The following is a 26,382-nucleotide window of genomic DNA, read 5'->3' on the forward strand; positions in this document are numbered from 1 at the left end:
CCCCACTTCAAAGGCACATTTGGGTATAAAACAGGGCCTCTGCCCTACCTCATCAGACACTTGCTGGAGAAGAAACCTGAACCAGAAACTACATCCTGCCAAGAAGAACTGCCTGGCTGCCCAAAGGACTCACCTGTCTGCTTTCTACAAAGGACTGCTGCCTTGCTGTTGCCCTGCTGCCTTGCTGAACTCTTGTCTGGCTGTGAAAGTGCTCTCCAAGGGCTTGGATAGAGCTTGCCTCCTGTTCCTTGAAGTCTCAGGACCAAAAAGACTTCTCTCTTTTACTTGGACGCTCCGTGCGCCGAAAATTTCGACGCACAGCTTGTTTCGCGGCGAGAAAAACGCCGCACTCCGACGCTGATCGACGCGACGCTCTTGGGACGATCGAAGATCCGACGCATGGCCTCGCAAGGACAACGCCGCCCGACCTCTAGAGGAGAAATCGACGCAACTCCTGCCGTGAGATCGTAATTTCAACGCGCAGCCCCGCAGATCGAAGTCTAGAGGAGAAATCGACGCGACGCCTGCCGTGAGATCGTAATTTCGACGCACAGCCCCGCAGACCGACGCGCAGTCGGAGAACAAGCAGGAAAATCCACGCACAGACCCGGGACATCTGGTAATCCCCGCGATCCACAGAAAGAGACTGTCCGCGCGCCGGAAAACGACGCCGACTTCCCAGCATGGAAAATAACGACGCAAGTCCCTGTGTGCTGGGGAGAAATCGACGCACACACCCTTTTTCCACGCACCTCTTCTCTTGTGGCCCTCTGAGGAGATTTTTCCACTCCCAACCAGGTACTTGTGCTTGAAAGAGACTGTGTTTATATTCTAAAGACTTAAGACACTTTATATCACTTCCCTGTGATATTTCTACAATTTTCCATTGCAACTTTATTCTTTTTTGACCTACAAATATCCTGATAAATATTATATATTTTTCTAAACACTGTGTGGTGTATTTTTATGGTGCTATATGGTGGTTTTGTATGATTTATTGCACAAATACTTTACACATTGCCTTCTAAGTTAAGCCTGACTGCTCGTGCCAAGCTACCAGAGGGTGGGCACAGGATAATCTTGGATAGTGTGTGGCTTACCCTGACTAGAGTGAGGGCTTTTGCTTGGACAGAGGGTAACCTGACTGCCAACCAAAAACCCCATTTCTAACATTGGTGATCAGCGGTGAGGATAGGACTTGTATTTGTGCAGTGACATACAGTAGCTAAGTATTTCACTACCTACCCACAGTTGAAGGTCAACTTGGTTGTTATCTCTTTTTTGAAAATCCGACTTTTTTCCTGACAATTTTCAAAAACTAAATCCTCACTCAACATGTCTCTGACTGGGTCTCAGACAGGGGACTTTGACCTAGTCCAGTTGGATACATATACGGTCAAACAACTAAGAGGATTCTGCAGGGCATTGAAGGTACCCACCCAAGGGGCCTCCAGAAAGGAGGACTTCCAAGTGGCGCTGAGGGCCTGGGCAGAAGCCCATTTAGAGGATGATGAGGAAGAGGAGCCAGAACATGGCCCCTCAGAGGAATTTTCACTATCTGTGGATGGTGTTACCACTGCAATTGTGCCCCCTTCCAGACCAGAGAGCAGTGTCTCTATGCAAAGCCTGACCGCAGAGGAAAGGAGAGAGGAAAGGGAGTTCCAATTGCAAATGGCAAAACTGAAAATTGAGGCTCAACAGGAGGAGAGGAGGGCAGAAAGAGAAGCCAAACAAGCTGAGGCTGAAAGAACAGCCAAACAGATTCAAGAGGAAGCTGAAAGAGCAGCCAAACAGGTGGAAGCTGAAAGAGCTTTGGCTGAAAAGAAACTATTGTTGGCTCATGAACTGAGTCTCAAAGAACTGGAGATCAAGGGGAGACAGTCTGAATCCAGCAATAATGGTGGCAGCATACAGAAAGGACCTGCTGGAGAAAAAAAGGTTCGTATACCCAAAAATGTGGTGCCCAGTTTTGTGGTGGGAGATGACATAGATAAATGGTTAGCTGCTTATGAAGTTGCACTAAGGGCTCATGAGGTTCCTGAAGGGCAATGGGGGGTAGCTATGTGGGGTTATGTGCCGCCATTGGGGAGGGACACACTTCTCACATTGGATCAACCTGATCAAAACACATACCCACTTCAGAAAGCCACTTTACTTGCCAAGTTTGGGCTGACCCCTGAGGGATACCGTCAGAGGTTCAGGGACAGCACCAAACAAACCACACAAACATGGGTAGATTTCTTTGATTTCTCCAGTAAGGCACTGAATGGATGGGTGCGGGGCAACAAAGTAGCAGATTATAAAGGTTTATATAACTTGATTCTGAGAGAGCATATGCTTAATACTACTTATACAGATTTGCGCCAGCACCTAGTGGATAGTAAGCTGACTGATCCCAGGAAGCTTGCTGAGGAGGCGGACCTCTGGGTTAGCACCAGAGTGTCCAAGAAGGTACCTGGGGGGGACTCCCACAAAGGTGGTCAGGGTTCCCAACAGAAGAAAGAGGGGGGAGATAAACTTGCAGATAAGGAACTCTCCAAAGGCCCCCAAAAGAATTCCCGGGGAGGGGGTGGCAACCCTTCCTTTTCCAAATTTGGGAAAAAGCCAGGGACATATGACAAGTCAGGGAAATCTAGCCCCAAATGCATGGAGTGTTACCAGTATGGTCACTACAAAGGCGATCCACAGTGCCCCAAGAGGGCACCGTCCACTACCGGACAGGCACCTGGGTTGACTAGTGTAGCGCTCGGGGGGGAGATGGACCCAAATAGCTTTGGGGAGCAGGTAGAGATTTCCCTAGTGTCCCCGGGAGAAGGAGAAATGGTACCCAAGGCCCACATGCCCAGAAATACGTCCAAGTACCGGCAGTGGGTCACCATTGATGGGCAGAAGGTGGAGGCTCTGCGTGACACAGGAGCCAGTATGACTACTATCAAGAGTCAGCTGGTGTCAACAGAGCAGATAGTACCTAATACATTCCACCAGGTCAGAGTCGCTGACAATCGCGAGAGTCACCTACCGGTGGCTCTGGTTCCCTTTGAGTGGGGGGGTCTCTGGTACTCTGAAAGTAGCTGTGAGTCCTGCCATGCCTGTAGATTGTCTGTTAGGCAATGATCTTGAGCACACTGCTTGGAAAGAAGTGGAGCTCAGGTCTCACCTGGAGATGTTAGGGTTACCTGAGTGGGTCTGCATGACCACACGGTCCATGGCTGACCGAGAGCGAAGTCAAGGGCACCTGGAGCCTGGAACGATGGCCCAGAGAGCTGCCAGGAGGAGGGACCAGGAGCGCGGGAAACCGGCCCCATAAGTTCCCACAGTGGCTGACGGGGCTCCTGAGGAGGAGGCTCCCGAGCCAGCTGGGGAAGACATTGCCGCCCTAGGTGACTTACCTGAGCTTGCTGGCTGGCAAGTTGAGGGTGGACCCACCAGGGAGGAATTCTGCAAGGCGCAGAAAGAATGTCCCACTCTGGAAGGTTTGAGGAAGCAAGCCTCAAACCAGGCAGCAGGCGACGCCTCTGGCAATCACCACCTATATTGGGAGAATGATCTCCTCTACAGTGAGCCTAAGGTTCCGGCCTTTGGGGCAGCACGTATGCTGGTGGTCCCCCAATGTTACCGAACCTTCCTACTGGGTCTGGCTCACGACATTCCCCTGGCAGGACATTTGGGGCAGGGCAAGACCTTTAACAGGCTTGTCACCCACTTTTATTGGCCCAAAATGAGGACACACTCAGATAAGTTCTGCAGATCTTGTCCTACCTGCCAGGCCAGTGGTAAAGCAGGAAAAAGGGTTAAAACCCCCCTGATTCCCCTTCCTGTCGTTGGCACCCCCTTTGAAAGGGTGGGCATCGACATTGTTGGTTCCTTGGACCCCAAAACTGCCTTAGGCAACAGGTTCATCCTGGTTTTGGTGGACCATGCCACCCGTTACCCAGAGGCAATCCCTCTGAGGACCGTAACTGCACAGGTGGTGGCCAGAACCCTGATGGGGATATTTACCCGTGTGGGATTCCCCAAGGAAATAGTGTCTGACAGAGGCACTAACTTCATGTCTGCATACATGAAGTCTCTGTGGGATGCGTGTGGTGTAACTTACAAGTTCACCACACCCTATCACCCCCAGTCTAATGGTCTTGTGGAGAGATTCAACAAGACCCTGAAAGGCATGATTGGTGGCCTCCCTGAGGCCATGAGGCGTAAGTGGGACGTCCTCTTACCATGCCTTCTCTTTGCTTACAGAGAGGTCCCCCAGAGGGGGGTAGGGTTCAGTCCCTTTGAGCTTCTCTACGGGTACCCTGTCAGGGGATCCTTAAGCATTGTCCAGGAGGGATTGGAGAAAGCTCCAAAGACACCCCCTCAGGATGTGGTCAGCTATATGTTGGCCCTCCGCAGCCAGATGACCTGCTTCTGGAAAGAGGCCCAAAGTAACCTTGAGGCCAGTCAAGAGGTGATGAAACACTGGTATGACCAGAAGGCCACCCTGGTAGAGTTTCAACCTGGAGACAAAGTGTGGGTAATGGAGCCAGTAGAGCCCAGAGCTCTCCAGGACCGCTGGTCTGGCCCATTTGAAATAAAGGAGCGGAAAGGGGAGGCCACTTACCTAGTGGACCTCCAAACCCCTAGGAATCCCCTAAGGGTGCTCCATGTGAACCGACTAAAAGCTCATTTTTAAAGGTCGGAGATCAACATGCTTCTGGTCACAGATGAAGGAACGGAAGAGGAGAGTGAACCTCTCCCCGACCTCCTCTCTGCCCAAGAAGGTGATGGGTCAGTAAGCGGGGTCATTCTGTCTGACTCCCTGACTCTAAACCAGAAAGGAGACTGCTATGAGCTGTTGGAGCAGTTCTCCCCCCTGTTCTCCCTTACTCCTGGACTGACCCACCTCTGTGTTCATGATATTGACACTGGTGACAGTCTCCCTGTGAAGAACAAAATTTACAGGTTGTCGGATAAGGTGAAGGCCAGCATCAAGGAGGAGGTCTCCAAGATGTTGACTCTAGGGGTTATCGAGAAATCCAGTAGTCCCTGGGCCAGCCCAGTGGTGTTGGTCCCTAAGGCTACTGCCCCAGGTGCGAAGCCAGAACTCCGGTTCTGTGTGGACTACCGGGGTCTCAACTCAGTCACCCGGACTGATGCTCACCCCATCCCCCGAGCTGATGAGCTCGTGGACAGGCTAGGCGCTGCCAAGTTCCTGAGTACGTTTGATCTTACTTCAGGGTACTGGCAGATCGCCCTGACTGAGGGGGCCAAGGAAAGATCCGCATTTTCAACCCCTGATGGCCATTACCAGTTCCGGGTGATGCCATTTGGGTTGAAGAATGCCCCTGCTACCTTCCAACGGTTGGTTAACGGGGTCCTAGCTGGCAAGGATGCCTTCTGTGCAGCCTACCTGGATGACATAGCTGTCTACAGTTCCAGCTGGGAGGAACACCTGCTTCACCTCAAGGAGGTGCTTCAGGCCCTGCAACAGGCAGGCCTGACCATCAAGGCTAGTAAGTGCCAGATTGGGCAGTGTTCCGTGGTGTACTTGGGACACCTAGTGGATGGAGGCAAGGTGCAGCCACTCCAGGCCAAGATTGAAACTATCAAGGCCTGGCAACCACCACGAACGCAGACTGAGGTGAGAGCCTTTCTAGGCCTCACAGGATACTACCGTAGATTTGTCAAGGGCTATGGCACCATTGTAACACCCTTGACAGAACTCACTTCCAAGAAACAACCTAGGTTGGTGAATTGGACAGAGGCTTGTCAGAAAGCCTTTGACGCCCTGAAGGAAGCCATGTGCACAGCCCCCGTGCTCATGGCCCCTGACTACTCCCAGGAATTTATCGTGCAGACAGACGCTTCAGAGCATGGCATAGGGGCAGTCCTAGCACAGCGAAATGAGGAGGGTAGAGATCAACCGGTAGTCTTTATTAGCAGAAGGCTATTACCACGGGAACAGAGGTGGAGTGCTATTGAGAGAGAAGCTTTTGCTGTGGTCTGGGCACTGAAGAAGCTAAGACCCTACCTGTTTGGGACTCACTTCCGGGTTCAGACAGACCACAGGCCCCTCAGATGGCTCATGCAGATGAGGGGTGAGAATCCAAAACTCTTGAGGTGGTCCATTTCCCTACAGGGGATGGACTTTACGGTGGAACATCGCCCAGGGGTTGACCACGCCAATGCTGATGGTCTCTCCAGGTACTTCCGCCTTAGCGATGAGAGCTCCCAGGAGGTCGGGTAGCTCTCCCCACTTTCAGCTGGGGGGGGACACATGTTAGACCTGACAGCCTTAGGGTAGTCACCCCTAACTTTTTGCCTGCCTCCCTCCACTTTTTGGACACTGTTTTTGCTGGTTTATAGACTCTGCGCACTTTACCCCTGCTAACCAGGGCTAAAGTGCATATGCTCTCTCCCCTAAAACATGGTAACCTGGAATCATACCTGATTGGACTATTAATTTACTTATAAGTCCCTAGTATATATGGGCACCATATTTTAATCTGATCTGTAATGCAATTGCAGCAGGGGCTCCTGCCCCTCCTACCTGGAGAGGGGCTGAAATAGTACCCATTTTCAAAAAAGGCAGCCCCAATATCCCGGCCAACTATCGACCGATTTGTCTTCTTGACAATTCCCAAAAAATGTATGCAAAACATCTTCTGTTTCATCTTGAGGAATGGATTTCGGAGTCTGCAGCTCTTTCTGACTTACAAGCGGGGTTCAGAAATGCAGTGAGTACCATAGATCAAGCCCTGAGATTCTTGTCAATCAAATGGAAGAATGTGGACCTGGGAGGGGGAAATTTGTATGTAGTCTTTATAGATCTCAGAGCTGCATTTGATTTGATCCCCAGAAACATGTTATGGTCAACACTCTCCAACATGGGGGTTCCATCTGCCCTCTTGAAACTTATCGTCCGATTGCATGATAACACCTATGCTCAAATAAGATGCGGTAAGGGGGGTGAGTTGACTGATCCTGTAGCTATTAAAAAAGGAGTTAGACAGGGTTGTGTCCTGGCGCCCACACTTTTCCTGCTTTACATTAATAACTGTATCCATTACTTAGAGAATTGCATAAATGACTCGCCTAAATTGGCTGGGAAAAAAATCCCATGCCTGTTATATGCGGATGACACAATTCTGTTAGCAAAAACACCAATGGGAATTCAAAATTTGGTCAATCAATTCTCTGTCTTTTGTAGAGACTATGGTCTGGACATAAACGTCAAGAAAACGAAACTTATGATTTATAGTACTTCAAGGAAACAACTGCGTCCTAGAATTGAAATGAACTCAATTCCGCTGGAGAAAGTGGAAGAGTTCGATTACTTGGGTATCAGACTATCAACCACAGGTAAATGGAAAGCAGCTATTGATAAAGGGGCACTTATTATAAGACAAAGAGGTGGGGCCCTTGTGCGCAGATCTAGAGAGGCTCTGAGTCCCCCCTTGAATATAATTGCGGAGATTTATAATGTTCAAATTCGGGCGGCGGCCCTATATGGAGCGGAACTCTGGGGCGCGCACAAAAACCTGGACATTTTGCAAACTAAAGAAAACCACTTCTTGAGACAGGTTTCCCGGCTGAGTATGGGTACACCAATGACCCCTCTTAGGCTTGATTTAGGTTTAAATAGCATCAAAACCACAGCGGCCCTAAGACCTCTTTCTTACTGGATTCGTTTATGGAAAACCGTTGAACTTGAACCATTCAGGCTGGCGATAAGGGAACTTATTGCCTCTCCCCATAGTCTGGAAAAAATCCCATGGCTGAAGGAGATGAAAGCCGCCTGGGGTAAAATAGGATTCCCCCATTACTGGACACATCCCCAACTAATCCCCAATAATGCAAGGCAACTCGTCAAAAGAAGATATTGGGAGAAAATTAATGAAGATTCCTTGCACCATAAGGGGGCGGGTAGGCTAACAATGGAATTTCTTCAATTTAAACATGAGCCCTGGCCTGAGAACTTCCTGAATCATTTTATGCCTCCGTATGCTCGTGCTTTATATCTCCAGTTAAGATATGGTACTTTGCCTACCAATAGTTATACGGCCCACTGGTCAACTATTAACCCTTCAACTGATAGATGTATTCTTTGCCAACACTGTAAAGAAACAATAGAGCACATACTATTTTTTTGTCCCTTGTACAAGAGTCCCAGAGGGAGGTGGATCATCCCCCTCTGTAAAAATTTATTACTGCAGGACAGAGCTAATGCCACTAGAATCTGTATATATGATACATCTCCATTGGTAGCTACTTCAGTTACCAAATATTTATCAGAGGCTTGGTTCATCCGTCGTAGATCTATCGTAGCCAAGGGTATCTGAGTTGGTTAGGAAATAGCCCATAGAGCGAGATTTATCGAGACATAATCGACACTGACGCCTCTAGAAACCAGCAGCCCTTTACATGAACAGTAGAGATTTTATAAGTCTATAGAGACATTTTTGCACTTGGAATTCGAAATGCTATTTTACAAAATATCTTATTTATGGAAGTGAATTTTATCTGTTTTTTTAACTGGCCAAGGCCAGGTCTTATGATAGGAAACAGTTGTACTTATTGTAATGACAGACACAAGTTTTCATCATAACCTTTTCTCTTTTTATCTATCTATGTTTTATTTATTGTAGTTATTTTTTACTATGTTCAAAAGCCCAGTTTTGAGGATCTCACTGCTATATCTCTTTGATTGTGGGCTACTGGTATTATTAGAATTATGTATGATTGTTATTATGAATTTTATTAACTTTAAAAATTATTATGTAAGATTGTTATTCATGGAAATTTTAAATGGTCTAGAATCCTAGACCAAATGAACTTAAATAAAATACCATGCTGCCCGGGTAAAGTTTCTCCACCCAATCTACTGCACATTTTTTGTTATTTTGCACTTTACACCTCACCTTAAGAGTTTGCTTGTTATGCTCAATTTTAAAGGTTGAGTATTTTACCTTTATCAAGAAGTAAAGGATTTTTTTTTTTCAATGTTTATCTTTTCCGGAATTTTTTTGCTGTTCTTACTTATATTTTTGCTGCTATCAAACTGGGAAGGAAATATGTTTTATGAAATTGGAAAATTGTCTTAGGCTGATTGATTGTATGTTTTGTTGTGTTGTGCTTTTATGGTCATTTTAATGACCGAATAAAGACCATTGAAACAAAACGATTATTACTTGTAATACGATCATCGATGCAACAGAAACAAAGCAACATCAGTGAAATGAAACCTAAAGTATTAACGGGGAAACAAAAATGCTCACAAAGGTTTTGTTTACATACTTATTGTCATACTTCCATTCTCTTTGAGTAGTTTCCATGACTAAGAAAGCTTTCTCATGAAAACCATAAGCCAGTATGTCTTTGTCTGGGTTACTCATGAGTAAGTCACCCCTACAGCTGGAGTAGGACACACTTACTCCCAGAAAGAGCCATGTCAATCAGGGCAGAATACCCAGGTGTAACTCACACCTAAACCTGGAGTAAACCTGAAGTAAGCCATACCTCTTCATTCAAAACTTTGAGAATCAGCCCCTCAGTGCGATTCCTAGCAAAGTTACTGATATTTCAGTGATGAACCGCTGAACTGTGCTCAGCTGCATTACTTTCTGTTCAAGAGATCCACCTGGCCATATGCTGACTCCAAACAGGTCTAAAAGGACAAACCCTAATACGTTTTTGCCTTTACAGCTTCACCAATGTTGCATGCAATAGACTTGACTGGGGTGGTCCTGAGAAGAGCTGACCTCATCTGTGGAACTCCAAAGGTGTGTCAGCCAAAGCAATAATAGGGGCATCCACTGAGGCAGACTAGAAGTAGCCTTTATTAGACTAGTTTTATTTAATTTGAATGGCTAATGTGTTGAGCCTACTTTAAAGGAGATCAAACTTCATCCTAGGACAAGAAATGTATTCTAGGATAAGACTGGAAAAGTTAGCAATATGTTTCCTAAATTAACTTGACTGGTCAACATGTTTCTCTGATAGGTATGAAAATCAATGATCACCACGTTGGGAATTTACTCACCAATATGGCAGATCGTGCTTCTACTGAATAAATATCAAATAGTCAAAATGACAATAATCACATTTGATGTTAGTATGAACATCCAGTTACAGACCACGGGTGGGTGTTAGAAATTGGGTCTGTAGTTGGAAGAGGTATGTGCCCTGTCCAAGTAGGGACTGCAGTCCTAGCCAGGGAAAGTCACATGCACACCAAGGTAACCTGTGCTCACCGTCTGGTAGCTTGGCACAGAGCAGGCAGGTTTATCATCAGAGGCAATGTGTAAAGTGTTTGTGAAACACACTCACACAGCAACACAATGAATACACCACAAAAGAGACTCCACACAGGATTATGTAAAAATATATTGCTATATTATACATCCAGCAAGACCAAAAATGACATGAATCATAAATAATGCAATTATTTAGAGAATACTCATCCTGCTCACTAGAGGCTAAAAACAACATACATCATAAATACTTTGCAGGTTATGCAGATTTGTCAAGAAACAAATATATGAATCATGACATATAACCATAAAAAACATAGGGCACTTATTTGGGACGGTTGCCCCTAGACCCACAGGCGGGCCCTCAACACTTGTACACACCTTGGCGCTCCACGCTTGCCCTTCAGACACAAGTCCTCTCGTGGAATGTGAACGGACTTCTTGACAAGTTCAAGAGATCCGCAGTCTTTAGTACACTCCGCAGACATGCCCCCTTAATAGTATTACTACAAGAGACCCACTTAATGGGCAATAAATGCCCCATGCTGGCGAGTGGAGGGTACGATAGAGTCTATCACTCTGGATTCTCGAGGGGCTCCAGGGGAACGGCCATTCTGCTCCATCGTTCACTACCCATGGCGGTTACTTCCACCCACACTGATCCCCAGGGGAGAGTGACCGCTGTGACCGGTTCGCTCCACGGTAGGTCGATAAACCTAGTGAGCGCCTATGCCCCCCCCCGGCAGCCTTTGACAATTTTCTACTTGTACTCCGTGGGATACTGTCGGGGCTCCCCCAAGGGACAACCCTAATCAGTGGGGACTTTAACTCTGTTCTGGATCCCAGACTAGATGTATCTGGCGCCATATCTGCTTGGACGTGACCGGAGTCGCTGGGGCTGAAATACTGCCGCAGGGGGTCTCTGACCACGCTCCAATACAAGTTCGTCTGGGAGGTGCGGAGCCCACACAGCGCTAGACCTAGAGCTTGAGCCCATGGCACCTACAGGATGGCGAATACACACTGGCGATCCGAAACCATCTTAACCAATACTATGAACAAAATATGGGGTCGGTACGATCACCGGGCACGGTCTGGGCTGCATGCAAAGCTACCTTACGGGGATACGCCAGACAGCACCTTCATGTGCAAGAACGCGCTCGCAGGGCACGGGTGTCGGACCTCGAGGCCAGGGTGCTGCGACTCGAGCGCCAACAGGCGGTCTCTGCCTCAGCTCCTACTCTGAGGCAGCTCACTGCGGTCAGAGACGAGATTAAACATCTATTGCTGGAGGCTGCAAAGTATCTCTGGCGGGCATCAGCGGCCCGGATATACGGCTGGGGGGACAAAAACGGGATGCTCTTACACTGGCTGACCACTCGACCACTAGCAAATAGAGTTATCCCTGAAGTGGTATGACGAATCAGGGGCTTTGTCCAGGAAACCAAGTGACATTACACAATGTTTTGCCTCCTACTACACTCTACTCTACGCAGAGCGCCCCCGACCTGAGGCTGAAAGAGAATCCCCCCTCCTGAATGAAATCACTCTCCCAAAGATTTTGCAAACGACCAGGGAAAACCTAGACGAAGCCCTAAGCCTTGAAAAGATCAATAAGGCGATAGCCGCGTTGGCACCGGGAAAGACGCCTGGTCCCGATGGGTTCCCGGCGGAACTGTACAGTAGATGCGGAGACATTCTGGGCCCTCATTTGCTAAGCATGTGCGAAGAAGCCGAGAAAACTGGCTGCTTTCCAGCAGGAATTGACCAAACAACAATCGTGGTGATCCCGAAGACCCAACCACCATCACAGCACTGCTCAGCGTACCGTCCCATCTCTCTTTTAAACACTGAGATCAAAATACTGTCCACAATCCTGGCTGCCAGACTGAAAGAAGTGCTCCCGTTACTGGTGCACCCTGATCAGTGTGGGTTTATGCCCACGCGTAGCACAAGACACTGCATCAGGCGCCTGCACGTGGCCCTGGCCCACCGGGAAAGCCTCGCCTGATCACCCCTAGCCCTCCTTTTACTAGACTTCGAGAAAGCCTTCGATACCATTGACTGGTCCTACCTGGAACATGTCCTGCTGAACAACTGTTTCGGGCCCAGGTTTCGCGGCCTGGTGAAGCTCCTTTACACTAACCCGACCGCCCGCGTCCTGGTGAATAGGGTGATCTCAGACCAATTCCCCATACGTCGGGGTAGCCGCCAGGGATGTCCGCTGTCCCCACTGCCCTTCGCGCTTGCGATAGAGCCCCTGGTGAAACTGCTGAGGGAGGACCCTTTGATTGAGGGCTGGTCGTGGTCCGCCGGACCAGAGGACCGCGTAGTGTTATATGCAGATGATGTCCTCGTATATCTTTCCAACCCCGCCAAAAGCGTTCCTCGAGTTCTGCGGCTCTTGGGTCTCTTCTTCGAGGCGTCGGGCCTGGCACTTAATCCCGGCAAGTCCCTGTTGGTCCCCCTGCATTCCTCTAGAGAATGCATTGACTGGCAGCAAAGCATCCCGATCAGGCGCAACTGCTTTAGATACCTTGGAATACAGGTGTCTCTGCTGCCGGAGCTGGTGTGGGCGCTAAACGTCACCCCACTTACCCGACGCATTAAAGAAGATCTCCACCGTTGGCGTGCCCTGCCCCTCAACCTGCTCGGCAGAATAGCACTTTATAAAATGATGATCCTCCCCAGGCTCCTCTACCTATTGCAGAACTTCCCACACCCAATTCATCGAAGATGGTTCAAAGATATAGAAACAGTGGCGCGTCATTTTCTATGGGCCGACTCTCGCCCCAAATTAGCCCTAGCTACCTGTCAGAGAGATGTCTTCGATGGAGGCCTGGGAATGTCCAAAGTTTACTATTACCATCTGGCAATGCATTTACTCGTGATAAACGACTGGTGGGGGGGGGGTGGTTGGTCGGACCCAGCATATCGACTGGAACTTCAAACACTGGGCTACCCTGCCATCCTTGACATTCTATACGGCCGCCCAGCCCCCCGATCATTGCCCGAAGTGACTAGAATAGTTTTTTCTGGGCTGGCGGGAGGCCCAGAAGGTCTCGGGTTGGTGGGGCCGCCTCACCCAGCAAACCCCATTGTGGAACAGGAAATGGTTGGCAGAATCCTCAGCGCTGAAGGGATTCCGGAATTGGGATAACATAGGAATTTCCACACTGGGAGATGTTTGGGCCGGCTCACATTTACGATCCTTTGAAGATCTCCAGCGACTCTTCTCCTTGAATAAAACCCAATTCTATAGATACCTACAACTCCGTCATGCATTACTGACCCACGTCCAAGTAGGAGACTCTATACCTGAACACAGCCCCATGGAGGCTAAGGTGCTGATGGGGAGCCTGGGTTGGGGAGGTATCTCACAGATATACCGCTCCCTGATAGCTAACACAACGCGCCCACTCGAGGGGCCTCGCCGGAAGTGGGAGGACTGGTTGGGCCCCATAGCAGAAGAAAATTGGAGAGAAGCATTAATGTCCCCCCGCACCCTGACTATGGCCACCTGTTTCCGATTAATACAATCCTAATATCTCCACATAACATACCTCACACCCATTAGATTGTTTAAGGCTGGCCTCAGGGCCCGGGCTGACTGCCCCCGATGCTCGGCCCCGAATGCCGACTTTTATCACATGGTATGGTCCTGTCCATCCATAGCGGCCTACTGGAGGGCGGTCCTTCAGGAGATTTCTGATGTCCTGGGATGTGAACTTGAAATGGCGCCGGAGGCGTTCTTGTTTGGAATAATGGGGGACATAGGGTTAAGAAGAGCGGAGAGAATCTTCCTGGGAATGGCGTGCCTGGTGGCTAAGAGAGACATAGTGGCGAACTGGAAGGCAGGAGTAGCGCCGGTCTTGGCTAAGTGGAGGCGAGGCATGGACTGGTGTGCCCGATGTGAAAAATTGGTGTATGAAGCTAGAGGCTGCCCAAATAATTACTATAAGGTGTGTGGGGGATGGGCGGCAACGATGTGCACTTAAACGGACTAAGAGCTCCGGATACTACATGAGGAGCCTTCCACCGTTACCGGAACTCTGGGGGGGGGGGGGGGGGGGGTCGCTCCTCCTGCTCACCTACTGAATGGTCTTATCAAATTTCTACAGAGAAATACAACAACTGTTAAAATGGTCTACGAGGACTTGTCCTGGGGTTGGGGTAGCAACTGTCTCTAAGCACCGATCGGTGTCACACATTAACCCTTTTATGTTTGTATTATTTTACTCTCCCTTTTTTTAAAAACAATAACGTTCTTTATTAAAAAAAAAAACACAGGGCACAGTGCATGCACTCCTATTAGGCTGGTTACGTTAAAATTCTGTGAGTTTTGCTAAAACTAGTGCATTCATGAACAAACATGTAGGGCATAGAAGCACGTGTGCACCTACTATATGTGAAATGGTAATCTGCTCGAGTACTCAAGCAGTTCTGCCTTTGAATGTGGCCCTGCACTGTTCTCAGTGTCCTGTGTGGGGGGCACAATCAGTACTGCAGGCCCACTAGCAGCATCTAATTTACAGGCCCTGGGTATATGGTATGTCACTTTACAAGGGACTTACAAGTAAATTAAATATGCCAAACAGGTGTAAACCAATGTTATCGTGAATAGGGGAGATAGCACATGCACTTTAGCAGAGGTTAGCAGTAGTAAAGTACCAAAAGTCCTAAAAGCCAACAAAAAGGTCAGAAAAAATAGAGGAGGAAGGCAAAACGTCTGGGGTAACCCTACAGAAATGACTAGGTTCAACAGTGGGCACATGAAAGTCAGCTACATGGGACTTTTTTTGAAGGTCTTTAAAATGCAGACAGAAATGCAGGACATGGGATCTTGGTTAATTTATTAGCTTTAAGAAGCATACATTTATCCACTTGATAGGCATCTCTGCTAAGTATTGTATTTAATAGCATGTGAATCTACAAATATCCAAATGTGGAGAAACTTGGTTCCCTTATTTGGAAAACGATGATATGACAATAATTCTAGAATGCTATTGATATCATTTACCCACTGCAACCTTTGCATGAGTGACATTCTTTAATTTGATGTTAAGAAGCATCAAAATATGTTTAAATAAAACCCTTCATAACAAGCCCAATCTAATAGCATCTACACAGTTAAAAAAAGAGACTGAGTATGAGGAAGTAGTGATTCAATTAGATGGGTCCACAGTGTGCCAGTTTTCTCAAAAGTATGGATAGCCTCAAGGTCTACTTTTCCCCCAAAGCATGACTGTGCTCTACTACAATTCTTCTGTGCGAGCAAACCTTAGATTAACATCAACAGCACTAGAGGCTCAACAGGTGATAAGCAGTAGTGGAGAGAAAATCATCATTACTGAGGTAGTCTTTGTGTTGATTGATGCCTTTGAGAACCAACCATATCAAATGTTATGAGATATGATATTAAAATACAGGGTGGAGTTATGACGGACTAGCAAACGTAAAAAACAAAGATCTGAAGGATCATGAACTTTTATAGTCGCCACAAAGGAAAACAAATACACGCTCCAAAGGAATAAGACTCAAAGCTTAACACTGTACATACTAGAACAAAATGATTTCAGGGTGCTCCATGCTGATATGTGCTATACATTGAATGACAATCTACCCACTTTATCTGAAAAGAAAGGAGTTAATGGGAACAACTATTTACAGGGAATAAACCCGCAAACCGCAAACCATGTAAAGACTAGTTTTTAAATGGAAGACTGCCATTTCTCAACCATCATTAGGGCATGTGGTCGCGTTTTCAGATTATGTTACTACATCTCAAAATTATTTTCAGGTAAATAAAAGTAAAAATAAATGTACCTTAGAAGCTGATCTTCCAGTCCAGATTTTGTTACAGTGAAATTGATGACCGTCACTTTAATACAGACCTGATAATAAAATAAAATACAGCAATTTGTCCAGGATAACACAAGATCTAATAATGCCTCTTAAAATACATATATGAGCACTGTGTTGAAGCTATTACACTTCTCTGTGCTAATGCACCTAATTGTCTAAGTGAGCGGTATGAAAGATATACATTTTTGGAGATTAGACAGACAGGAAAGAAAAGGCCTTAGATACAAGCAGTGAATGTTCTGCACCAAAGGTAATAATTTTGAGAACATCCCCATGTGGCCAATAGTGGTCTGCCCTGTAACTCTTACTGGCCCCAAAAATATGCATGGTGATGTAAAACATCAGAGGCACATCAACTTACAAAGACCACTATTCACATCACCAATTGGTCGACAGACTGAAGGTAGATGGACACAGGACAGGACTTTTGTGTGCCTTGTGTTTATAGAAATCTGACCAAACATCAAGTAAGGTCTTATCAGGAATAAAAGGAACAACACTCTTTGGGTGTTGCACATGCAGTACACTTTATATTTGTGCAAGGGAAGTAAGTTTTAAATGTAGCTCTTTTGACCTAATTGGATATGAAATGTGAAGTCTATAGTGAAGCCCTAAGGAGTCTGCTTTTTAGCCAGGGCATAGCAGAATTTAATACAGAGAATAACCCAGTGCGAAATGGTTAATTTCTGTACTGCCTGAATTTTTTAGCTCCTACAAAGCCCACGAACAGCTGGTCGTCCACCCGGAATTCTTTTGTGAGGTCAAGGCAGAATAACAATGCACTTTTTGGATCCAGACAATAGAGTTGCTTCTCTTCTTTAGAGGGATGTAGAGAAGCATAAAAGATGGGCAGGGTGACAGACTGCCTTTATTGGAATGGGTTCATCACTTTTGGGAATAAAGAGGCCTGGGTGCGAAGCACCCTCTTGTCCGGAAACACAGTAAGATAGGGAGTCTTGGATGATAAAGCCTGCAGCTCAATCACCCTCTGAGCAGATATTACTGCCACTAAGAAGACTGTCTTGATGGAAAGCAGCCAGAGGGGACAATTGTGTAGTGGCTGAAACGGAGCACACATAAGGCACGCGAGTACCAGGTTCAGGTTGCACTGAGGCATAATAAAGGGCAAAGGCAGAAACGTGTACAAGCTGTAGGAAGCTGGCCTGGTGTGTGGAGGACACCTATGGTATTTGAACCTCATACCAGGTCCAGGCAACAGCTATTAGTTAGTGAGATAGTGTCTAGGGAGCCAGGGCTCTCTAGTGGTAGCTGTGATGAGCAGCCAAGAGTTATCTAGGAGGAATGTAAAGTACTTTTGTAGGAAGCTGGTACGGTGTGTGGTGGTTACCTAAGGTACTTACACTTTATACCAGGTCCAGGTATACTCCCTTAGTAAAGTGTCGGCAGTGTCTAGGAGCCAGGCTCTCTAGAGGTATCTGTGGATGAGCAGTCAAGGCTTATCTAGGAGACATGCAAAGCTTATACAAAACCACTGTAGTCACACAGCGCTTACACACTTGAAAGAAAACACTCAGTTGTACAAAAATAAAGGTACTTTATTTTTGGTCACACAATACGACAAAGTACTGAAGGGCAACCCTCCAGTAGGGGGTGAGTAATACACTAATTATATACACTAGTAGACAGTAATAGGCATAGAAAAGGTTAGAAAACAGTGCAGATGTAAATAACCAAAAGTGACCATTGGGGGAGCCCAAACCATACACTAAAGAAATGGAATGCGAACACAGGACCCCCACCTAGGTAAGTGGAATGTGTAGAGGGGAGCTGGGAGTACTAAAAAACCACAGAGGAAAGTAACACAGTACCCTCCAGCGACCAGGAAAACAGGAGTAAATCACTGGATTTTCCTCAAACCACCCACAAGGAAGGGAAAAAAGAAAAGAAGACACCCAGATAAGACTGCAAGAAACCAGCAGTGGATTCCTGGAGGGCAAGACCTGCAGAGAAAGGCGACCAAGTCCAAGAGTCACAGTGCAGTCCAGGAGGAGTAGGAGCTTCTAGCCACCCACCTGTACTTGCAAAAGTTGGTCGACGGTGATGAAGAACAGGTCAGCACTGCAGCCCTGGAACAGAAGAGTTCCTGATCGATGCAGTGGATGTCCCAGGCTGGAGTGAAGATTGCAGTTGGGTGTCAGTACAGGAATTCACCAACAAGCCTTGGCAAAGGCAAATTTGCTGTTAGTGGAAAAGCCCAGGTGGAGTCAGAGGGGGTCCTCAGCGACAGAGAAAACCCCCAGGAGCAGAGGCAGCACCCACAGGAGTCCCACAGTGCGGGGACAGAGAAGTTGTAGAAGAAGCCCACGCAGCACTGCAGAAAGGGATCCTACGCCGCAGGAGAACCACACAGAGGGCTGTGCATCGCAGGAAGGAGTGCTGGGGGCTGGAGCTACATGTTGTCTGAAGATCCCTTGGAGGAGATGCAAGCAAGCCTTGGCAGCTGCAAGAGATGCAGTGCACGGGATACTGTTCTGCGTGGGAAGGCAAGGGGTTACCTCCACTAAAGTTGGACAGCTTGCAGAGAGGACCAAGAGGAATACTCTGGGCCACCACCCGTGATGCAGGATCCACGCAGCTCAAGATGAGGGGAGATCCACGCAGCCAGTCATCGGTGCAGCAGGTGCCTGCGGATGCAGAAGAGTTACTCCTTCACTTCAAGGGAGATGCCTTCTTTCTTCTAGTGCAGACTGAAGACAGGCCACCCTCAGTGGATGCACAGCAGGAGGCAATGTTGCAGTTGCTGGCAGGAGCCCTGGAAACAATGTTGCAGAAGAGTTCTTCTTCTTGGAGGCAGATTGTTGGGTCCTGGAGGGTACAGTTACAGTTACAGTTCCAGAGGCCAGAAGTCAAAGTGAAGGTAACAGAGGAATCCTGCAAGCTGAATCTGAGGACCCACCCAAGAGAGAGACTCTAACTAGCCCTGAAAGGGGGATTGGTAACATAGCCAGGTAAGCACTTATCAAGAGGGTGCTATGATGTCACCAGCCTGGTCTGGCCACTCAGATGCTCCCAGAGGTCCCTGCCAACCTTGGATTCAAGATGGCAGAACCCATGGACCCTCTGGAGGAGCTCTCAGCACCACCCCTTGGGTGGTGATGAACAGGGGAGTGGTCACTCCCCTTTCCATTGTCCAGTTGTGCGCCAGAGTAGGGACTAGGGGTCCTTGGACTGGTGTGGACTAGTTTATGCACAGATGGCACCAAATGTGTTCTTCAAAGCATACCAGTGGCTTGGGGAGGCTACCCCTTCCAAGTCAGTCGCACCTATTTCCAAAGGGAGAGGGTGTTACCTCCCTCTTCCAAAGGAAATCCTTTGTTCCGCCTTCCTGGGCTTGATCAGATCAAGCAGCAGGAGGGCAGAAACCTATCTAAGGGATGGCAGCAGCATAGGCTGCCTGGAAAACCCAGTAAGACTGGTGGTAGCAATGGTGGGGGTCCTCTAAGGAGCCCTCAGAGTGCATGGAATCATACTTGCAATACTTGCAACAGTATTGGGGTATGATTCCGACATGTTTGATACCAAACATGCCTAGGTTCGGAGTTACCATTATGTAACTGGACATAGGTAGCGACCTATGTCCAGTACACACATAAAATGGCGTCCCCGCACTCACGAAATCCAGGAAAATTGAGCTGGAGATTGTGGGGACACCTCTGCTAGTGTAGGGGTGCCCTCACACACAGGTACTTGCACCCTGCCCTCTGGGCTAGGAGGGCCTGCCATAGGGGTGACTTATAGTGACCTGGTGCAGTGACCTATGGTGAAAAAGCGTGCATGCACCCTTTCAAGCAGGCTGTGAAAATGTTGCAAGTGCAGGAAGGAGCCGGGGAAAGACTGTTGCAAGGCGAGGTTGTCTCGGGATTTGCAGGCTTGTCTGATCCCTGTGAAGACCAGTAGCGGTTCCGGTGGCCAGGTGCTGAAGAGGCAGATGCAGAGGAGTCCTTGTGGAGTCTTGCATGCCGAACCGGGGTACCCACTGACAAGGGAGTCCCTAAATAGCCCTAACAGGGGGCTTGGTCACTCTGCAGGGTGGCAACCTACCAGAGGGGGTCACTGACATCAGTCGCCTGTCCTGACCAACCAGATGCTCCCAAGTGCCTCTGCACACCTTCTTTCCAAGATGGCAGAATCAAGTGGCCACATGGAGGAGCTCTGAGCACCACCCCTGGGTTGGTGATGGACAGGGGAGGGGTCACTCCCCTTTCCTTTGTTTGCTTTCACACCAGAGCAGGGACCAGGGTCCCGGGACTGGTGCAAACCACATTATGCAAGGAGGGCACCAAAAGTGCCCTTCAAAGCAAGCCGGTGGCAGGTGGAGGCTACCCCTCCCCAGTCTTGTGACACCTATTTCCAAGGGAGAGGGTGTTGCTTCCCTGTCCCACAGGAAATTATTTATTCAGTCTTCCGTTGCTTGAGCTGGTCAAGCAGCAGAAGGGCAGAAACCTCTCTGAGGGGCTGCAGCAGCGTGGGCTGCCAACAAACCCTGAAAGACTGGTAGGAGCAATACTGGGAGGGGGGTCCTCTAAGGAGCCCCCAGAGTGCATGACATCATGCCAACAATACTGGCATTAGTATTGGGGTTTGATTGCGACATGTTTGATACCAAACAGGCCTAGATTCAGAGTTACCATTATGTAGCTGGACCAGCGGTAGTGACTTGTGGCCAGTACACAGGTAAAATGTCTTCCCCGCACTCACTAGGTCCAATGTATTGGAACTGGAGTTTGTAGGTGCACCTTTGCTATGCATGGGTGCCCTCACACACAGGCACATGCACGCTGCCCTCTGGGCTAGGAGGGCCTACCATAGGGGTGACTTACAGTGACATAGTGAAATGACCAGCAATGAAAGGGTGCATGCACCTTTTCACGCAGGCTGCAATGGCAGGCCTGCAGAGACAGTTTGCATTGGCTCACATGGGTGGCATAATACATGCTGCAGCCCATGGGGGACCCCGTGCTGTACCAATGCCCTGTGTACCTAAGTACCAGCTACTAGGGACTTACAGGGGTACACCAGTATGCCAATTTTGGGGGGTAAAGCGTACCAAAGCAACCACATTTAGAGGAGAGAGCACAATCACTGGGGTCCTGGTTAGCAGGATCCAAGTGAAGACAGTCTAAGCAGTGATAAACAGGCAAAGATTGGGGGTAACCATGCCAAAAAGAGTGACTTTTTTACACAACCCCTTCAGAAACCTATGCATAATAGAGGACTTAAATAAAGAGGGTAGGTCAGGCAGCTGCAGGAATGTGGACAGAGCAGAGAGATAACCATTAAGAGTGCCCAGAGCAGAACCCTGCTGGGCAAGGGTAAGAATAAAGAGAAAAATATCAGGAAGAGAGGCAGAAAGAGGGTTGAAAGACTTTTCTGTACAATATCTTTAAAACTTTTGCCAGCGGCAGGCATATACCATTTTGGCGGAGGGCCACCTGGCCACCAAGATAAGTTTACAGACTTCAGGAGGAAAGTCAAACGCTATCAACTGTCACCACACAATCTCCATGCAAAGAGGTGAAGAGTTGACAGGTTTGGGTGGAGGACCTTCCCCTGCTGTTGCACCAGAAGATCCTCCTGAAGGGGCAGCCCTACTGGAGGATCGATGCTCATTATCAGAAGCCTGGGATACCAGACTCTCCGTGCACAGTCTGGAGCCACAAGAATGACTTGGGCCTAGTCATTCCTGATCATCTTAAGAAATCTGGGCAGAAGTAGTATAGGTTGAAAGGCATACAGGAGGCCTAGGCTCCACTCCAGATGAAAAGTGCCTCGAGCGACTGCCGCCTTGGAAACCCCAATGTGCAATATTGCTGACACTGAGTTCTCTTCGGGGGCAAACAGATCTAACCAAGCCTCTCGCCACTGCTGAAAGACTCCTTGTGCCACCTCCAGATAGAGACACTGCTCGTGATCTGCTAGGCATAGATGGCTGAGTTCGTCTGCTCTGGCATTCAGAGAACCTGCCAGATGTTGAACCAACAGGGTTACACTCTGCTGTTCCAGCCATGTCCAGAGAGCCTCTTAACAAAGGGTCTACGATCCCAGCCTGCCCTGCTTTTTGCAGTACTACATGGCGGTGGTGTCCGTGAACACATGCGCTAACTACCACTTGAGAGAGGGAAGAAATGCTTTGAATGCTAACCGAATCGCCCAGAGGTGCATTAATTTTATGTGGAGTCTGGATTCCACTGGAGACCAGAGTCCTCTGATTTCCACCTTTCCCAGATGGCTGCCCCATCCCAGGAGTGATGAATCTGTCAATACCCCTCTGATCTGGTAGGGGAAGGGAGAGGAGTCTGCCTTTGACCTTTTCTCATTAAATATATTTCCTTTCAAATGCACCATTTGTCAATCTTTTTTCGATATTTTCTTGGGCGGAGGACCCACCCTGGACCTAACGTTTGCCCATCGAGGTTGTACACTTCACTCACTAGATAAAAGTCGTACCTGGACTTTTACTCCACACCACATTTAAAGGTGGCCAATGAAGGGAATTTACTTTTAGAAAAATCTCCCATTCATTTAAACTCTCAACTTTTACAGAACTTTTACAGAACTCTACGCCCTTCTTCTCAGTTGGTGAGCTCGATTACATTGTTTTCCAAGTTTAAAAAAAACATTTCTTATGGCTCTCTCTCTCTAACACAAACACTTGTCTTCCTCTCCATTTCTTCCTCTCACTCTTTCTCTCGCCAGCCCACTCTCACTGTTTGGCTCTCTTATTTCCAACTTAAATATTTAATTCTCACATGTTACAACCCTATATCTTACCTCGGGAAGGTAGTGTGGATTTGGTAATTTTGTTGTCATGTAGAACTTAAAGTTTTTGTCATAATCGATATCAGAGTCTCCAAGACGAATGAGCGTTCTTCCTCCAGTAACAAACGTCTGTTTTGATAGAATGGGCTCCAAAGAAGGATCCAATGTTTCTTTGAGCTTTGGAAAAACAAAAAACATAAATTATATTTAAGGTGCTTGAAGGCGCAAGAATGTAGAAATGGACAATAGATTACTGGATTTCAATATCTGGATTTTCAGCTCGCCTGGATATAACCTCTCATAGAAGTCAAGAGCTCCAGTATTTTGAACTAGTAATGTTACACCTAATGAAACTCACCACACCACTGGGGTAACAAAGGATCCCCACAGTGTGGGGGAGGCCCTCACCACAGTACACTGTGCATGAGCAGCAGGCCCCTGACTAGGTCCGGGGGGGGGGGCCCCTCCAGGTACTTTGAGGGGGGCCCCATCAAGTTTCGTTATGCCACTGCACCACACAACTTGTAAACAATTGTTACTACTCCTAAGCAAGGTGATGGAAATGTCAAATCTAATGCGGATGTCTCTCCATTCATAACAGCTATTGTACATGCAAAATTGAATTTTCCTGGTATGAGGGGGCCTAAATCTACACCCTCATAGTTTCTAGTGTCTGGAAATTTGTAACGGAATGTTTTGTGCACAAATTAAAAACATATTCTACAGGTCGTTCTTTAAATATTCTATAGAATGAAATGTTGCTGAAAGTCCAATAAAGGATCTTAGTTGAAATACGTGTTCTCCTGAATTTATATCAATACCAAAAGAAAAATTATTAATACATCTAGTTGCCATAGTAACATAATTTGGTCTCTGATATTGAGTCACCAGTTATCAGTAGTTTTTACAAAAGTTAAAGTGAAATGATGTATTGTAGGAAGCTGGCTCTGTATATACTATATCAAAATGAAATATTGAGTGCACAGAGTCCAGGGGTTCCCCAGAGGCTTAACAGAGGCTAAAGTAGATAATTCTAATACTCTCTTTTGTGGTAGTGTGGTCGAGCAGTTGGGCTTATCAGAGGGTAGTGCAAAGCATTTGCTGTACACACACAGACAATAGAAGAAGCACACACTCAATGACAACTTCAGACCAATGGTTTTTATATAGCAAAAATATATATTCTTAATTTATTTCTAGAACCATAAGATTCAAGTTACAGGTAAGTACTTCAATAGATTGGTACTTCACACATATATCATTAGTACTTTGTTTGAAATCGATAAGTTATACAGTTTTGGAATTATTGGCAATTACATGTGTACAAAGTTGACAGTGCAATTTTCAGAAAGAATTCCTGGGGGGCAAGAAATGTTAGTACGATTTACAAGTAAATACTTGACTTACAGTTCCATTCTCTGGGGGTTAGGAAGTCTACAGGTTGGGGTTCAAGTTAACCCTAAGCACTCACCACAAGCAACACGGGGCTGGCTAGGTGCAGAGGTCAAAGTTGAGGCAAATTTAACATGGGCTCCTATGGATACTGGGGGCACCCAGAATCAGGACCTTCTGCAGGTAAGTACCTGCGACTTCGGAGGGCAGACCTTGGGGGTTTAGAGGAGCACTGTTGAGCCACAAGTAGGCACCCTCAATGGCACTGGGGCGGCCAGGTGCAGGGTGCAAACAAGGCTTCAGGTTTCCAATGCTGGTTTATGAGGGAATCCCGAGGATCATTCAGAGGCTGCATATGTGAGGTTCAGGGGGTCGACTTGGGCAAACCACAGGCTGGACAGGGAGGAGGGCCGCCTGCTGAACTTAGCTGCACTGGAGGTCGGGTTCTCCAAGGCCTGGGGGCTGTGAGTAAAGTGGTCTTTTAGGCGTTGGATATCTTTGTCTGGAGCTTTCGCGGTCAGGGAGTCCTCGGGATTCCCTCTGCAGGCATCGTTGTGGAGGGGTGGAGAGGTCAACCCAGGGTAGGAACTTGCTCACAATCGCCTGGGGACTCTCTCTAGCTAGTTGGGCCACCTGGTCACCAGCCAATGGCACCAGGTGCAGGGTGGTCAGGACTCACGGATCTGGGAAGGCGCTGGAGTCCCTTGGTGTAGTTTCTTCTTGGACAAGGCCGCTGTCCATGGGAGTTCTTGGTCCTTTGGGGTGCAGGGCAGTCCTCTGGAGCTTGACAGAGGTCACTGGTCCCGCAGGATGCGTTGCTTTCTTGTTGAAGCTTCTCTGAAGCAGGAGACAGGCCGGTAGGGCTTGGGCCAAGTCAGTTCGCATCTTCCTTCTCTGCTAGGGGTTCAGCTTAGCAGTCCATCTTCTGTCTTGTCAGGTCACCAGGAATGTTCTAAGCTGAGTTCGGGGAGGTCCTCAAATCATGGATATAGGGGCGATACAGGGGTCAGAGGGCAGTAGCCAATGGCTACTGTCTCTGAGGGTGGCTACACCCTTCTTGTGTCCACTCCCTTTGGGGAGGTGGACACAAACCTAACCCTATTGGTCCCTGTCCTCCAAACCAGGATGGAGGATTCTGAAAGGAGGGGGGTCACCTCAGCTCTGGATACCTTAGGGGTGATCCTAGCTGGGGTGGTCACTCCTCCCTGTTTTCCCCAATTTTCCCACTGGACTTGCTGCCAAAAGTGAGTCTTTGTCTGGGGGGGGGGCAGACAACTCCACTAGTTGGAGTGCCCTGGGGCACTGTAACCTGAGGCTAGAGCCTTTGAGGCTCACTGCCAGGTGTTACAGTTCCTTGAGGGGGGAGGTGTGAAGCACCTCCACCCAGGACAGGCTTTGTTTCTGAGCACAGAGAGCACAAAGGCTTTCACTCCATGTGGTCAAAAACTTGTCTGAAAGTGGCAGGCTGGCACAGACTAGTCAATCCTGCACTAGCAGTTTAGCTAACATACAGGGGTCATCTCTAAGATACCCTCTGGGTGCATTTTTCAATAAATCCCATAATGGCATCAGTGTGGGGTTATAGTGTTGAGAAGTTTGATACTAAAGTTCTCAGTATTCAGGGAAGCCAATATGAAGTTGTGGAATTCTTAATGACAAACTCCCAGACCATATACTCAATACGGCTACACTGCACTTACAATGTCTAAGAATGGACTTAGACACTGTAGGGGAATATTGCTCATGCAGCTATGCCCTCACCTGTGGTATAGTGCACCCTGCCTTAGGGCTGTAAGGCCTGCTAGAGGGATGACTTCCCTAGGTCATAGGAAGTGGTTTGTGGGCATGGCACCCTGAGAGGGGTGCCATGTCGACTTTTCCTTTTTCTCCCCACCAGCACACACAAGCAGCAAAGGCAGTGTGCATGTGCTTGGTGAAGGGTCCCCCAGGGTAGCATAATACATGCTGCAGCGCTTGGGGACATTCCCTAGCCACAGGGCCCTTGGTACCAAGGGACTTTTACAAGGGACTTAACTGTGTGCCATGGGTGTGCCGATTGCAGAAACTAAGGTACAGATTTTGGGAAAGAACTCTGGTATTGGGGTCTGTTTAG

General features: G+C 47.9%; 1 protein-coding gene across 2 annotated transcripts in view; it reads right to left on the bottom strand.

The window, feature by feature from the left end:
- The window catches only part of DNAH6 (dynein axonemal heavy chain 6), a 1,211,389-nt gene that overhangs the window by 241,478 nt on the left and 943,529 nt on the right, over window positions 1-26,382 (bottom strand). For both annotated transcript variants that reach the window (XM_069236637.1, XM_069236634.1), the window contains exons 57-58: window positions 22,890-23,054; window positions 16,059-16,126 (exon numbers count right to left, since the gene is read on the bottom strand). In XM_069236637.1, coding sequence (XP_069092738.1) covers window positions 16,059-16,126; window positions 22,890-23,054 — 233 coding nt within the window. The remainder of the gene's footprint in view (window positions 1-16,058; window positions 16,127-22,889; window positions 23,055-26,382) is intronic.

This window comes from Pleurodeles waltl, chromosome 1_2 (assembly GCF_031143425.1).
Source record: "Pleurodeles waltl isolate 20211129_DDA chromosome 1_2, aPleWal1.hap1.20221129, whole genome shotgun sequence".
NCBI lineage: Eukaryota > Metazoa > Chordata > Amphibia > Caudata > Salamandridae > Pleurodeles > Pleurodeles waltl.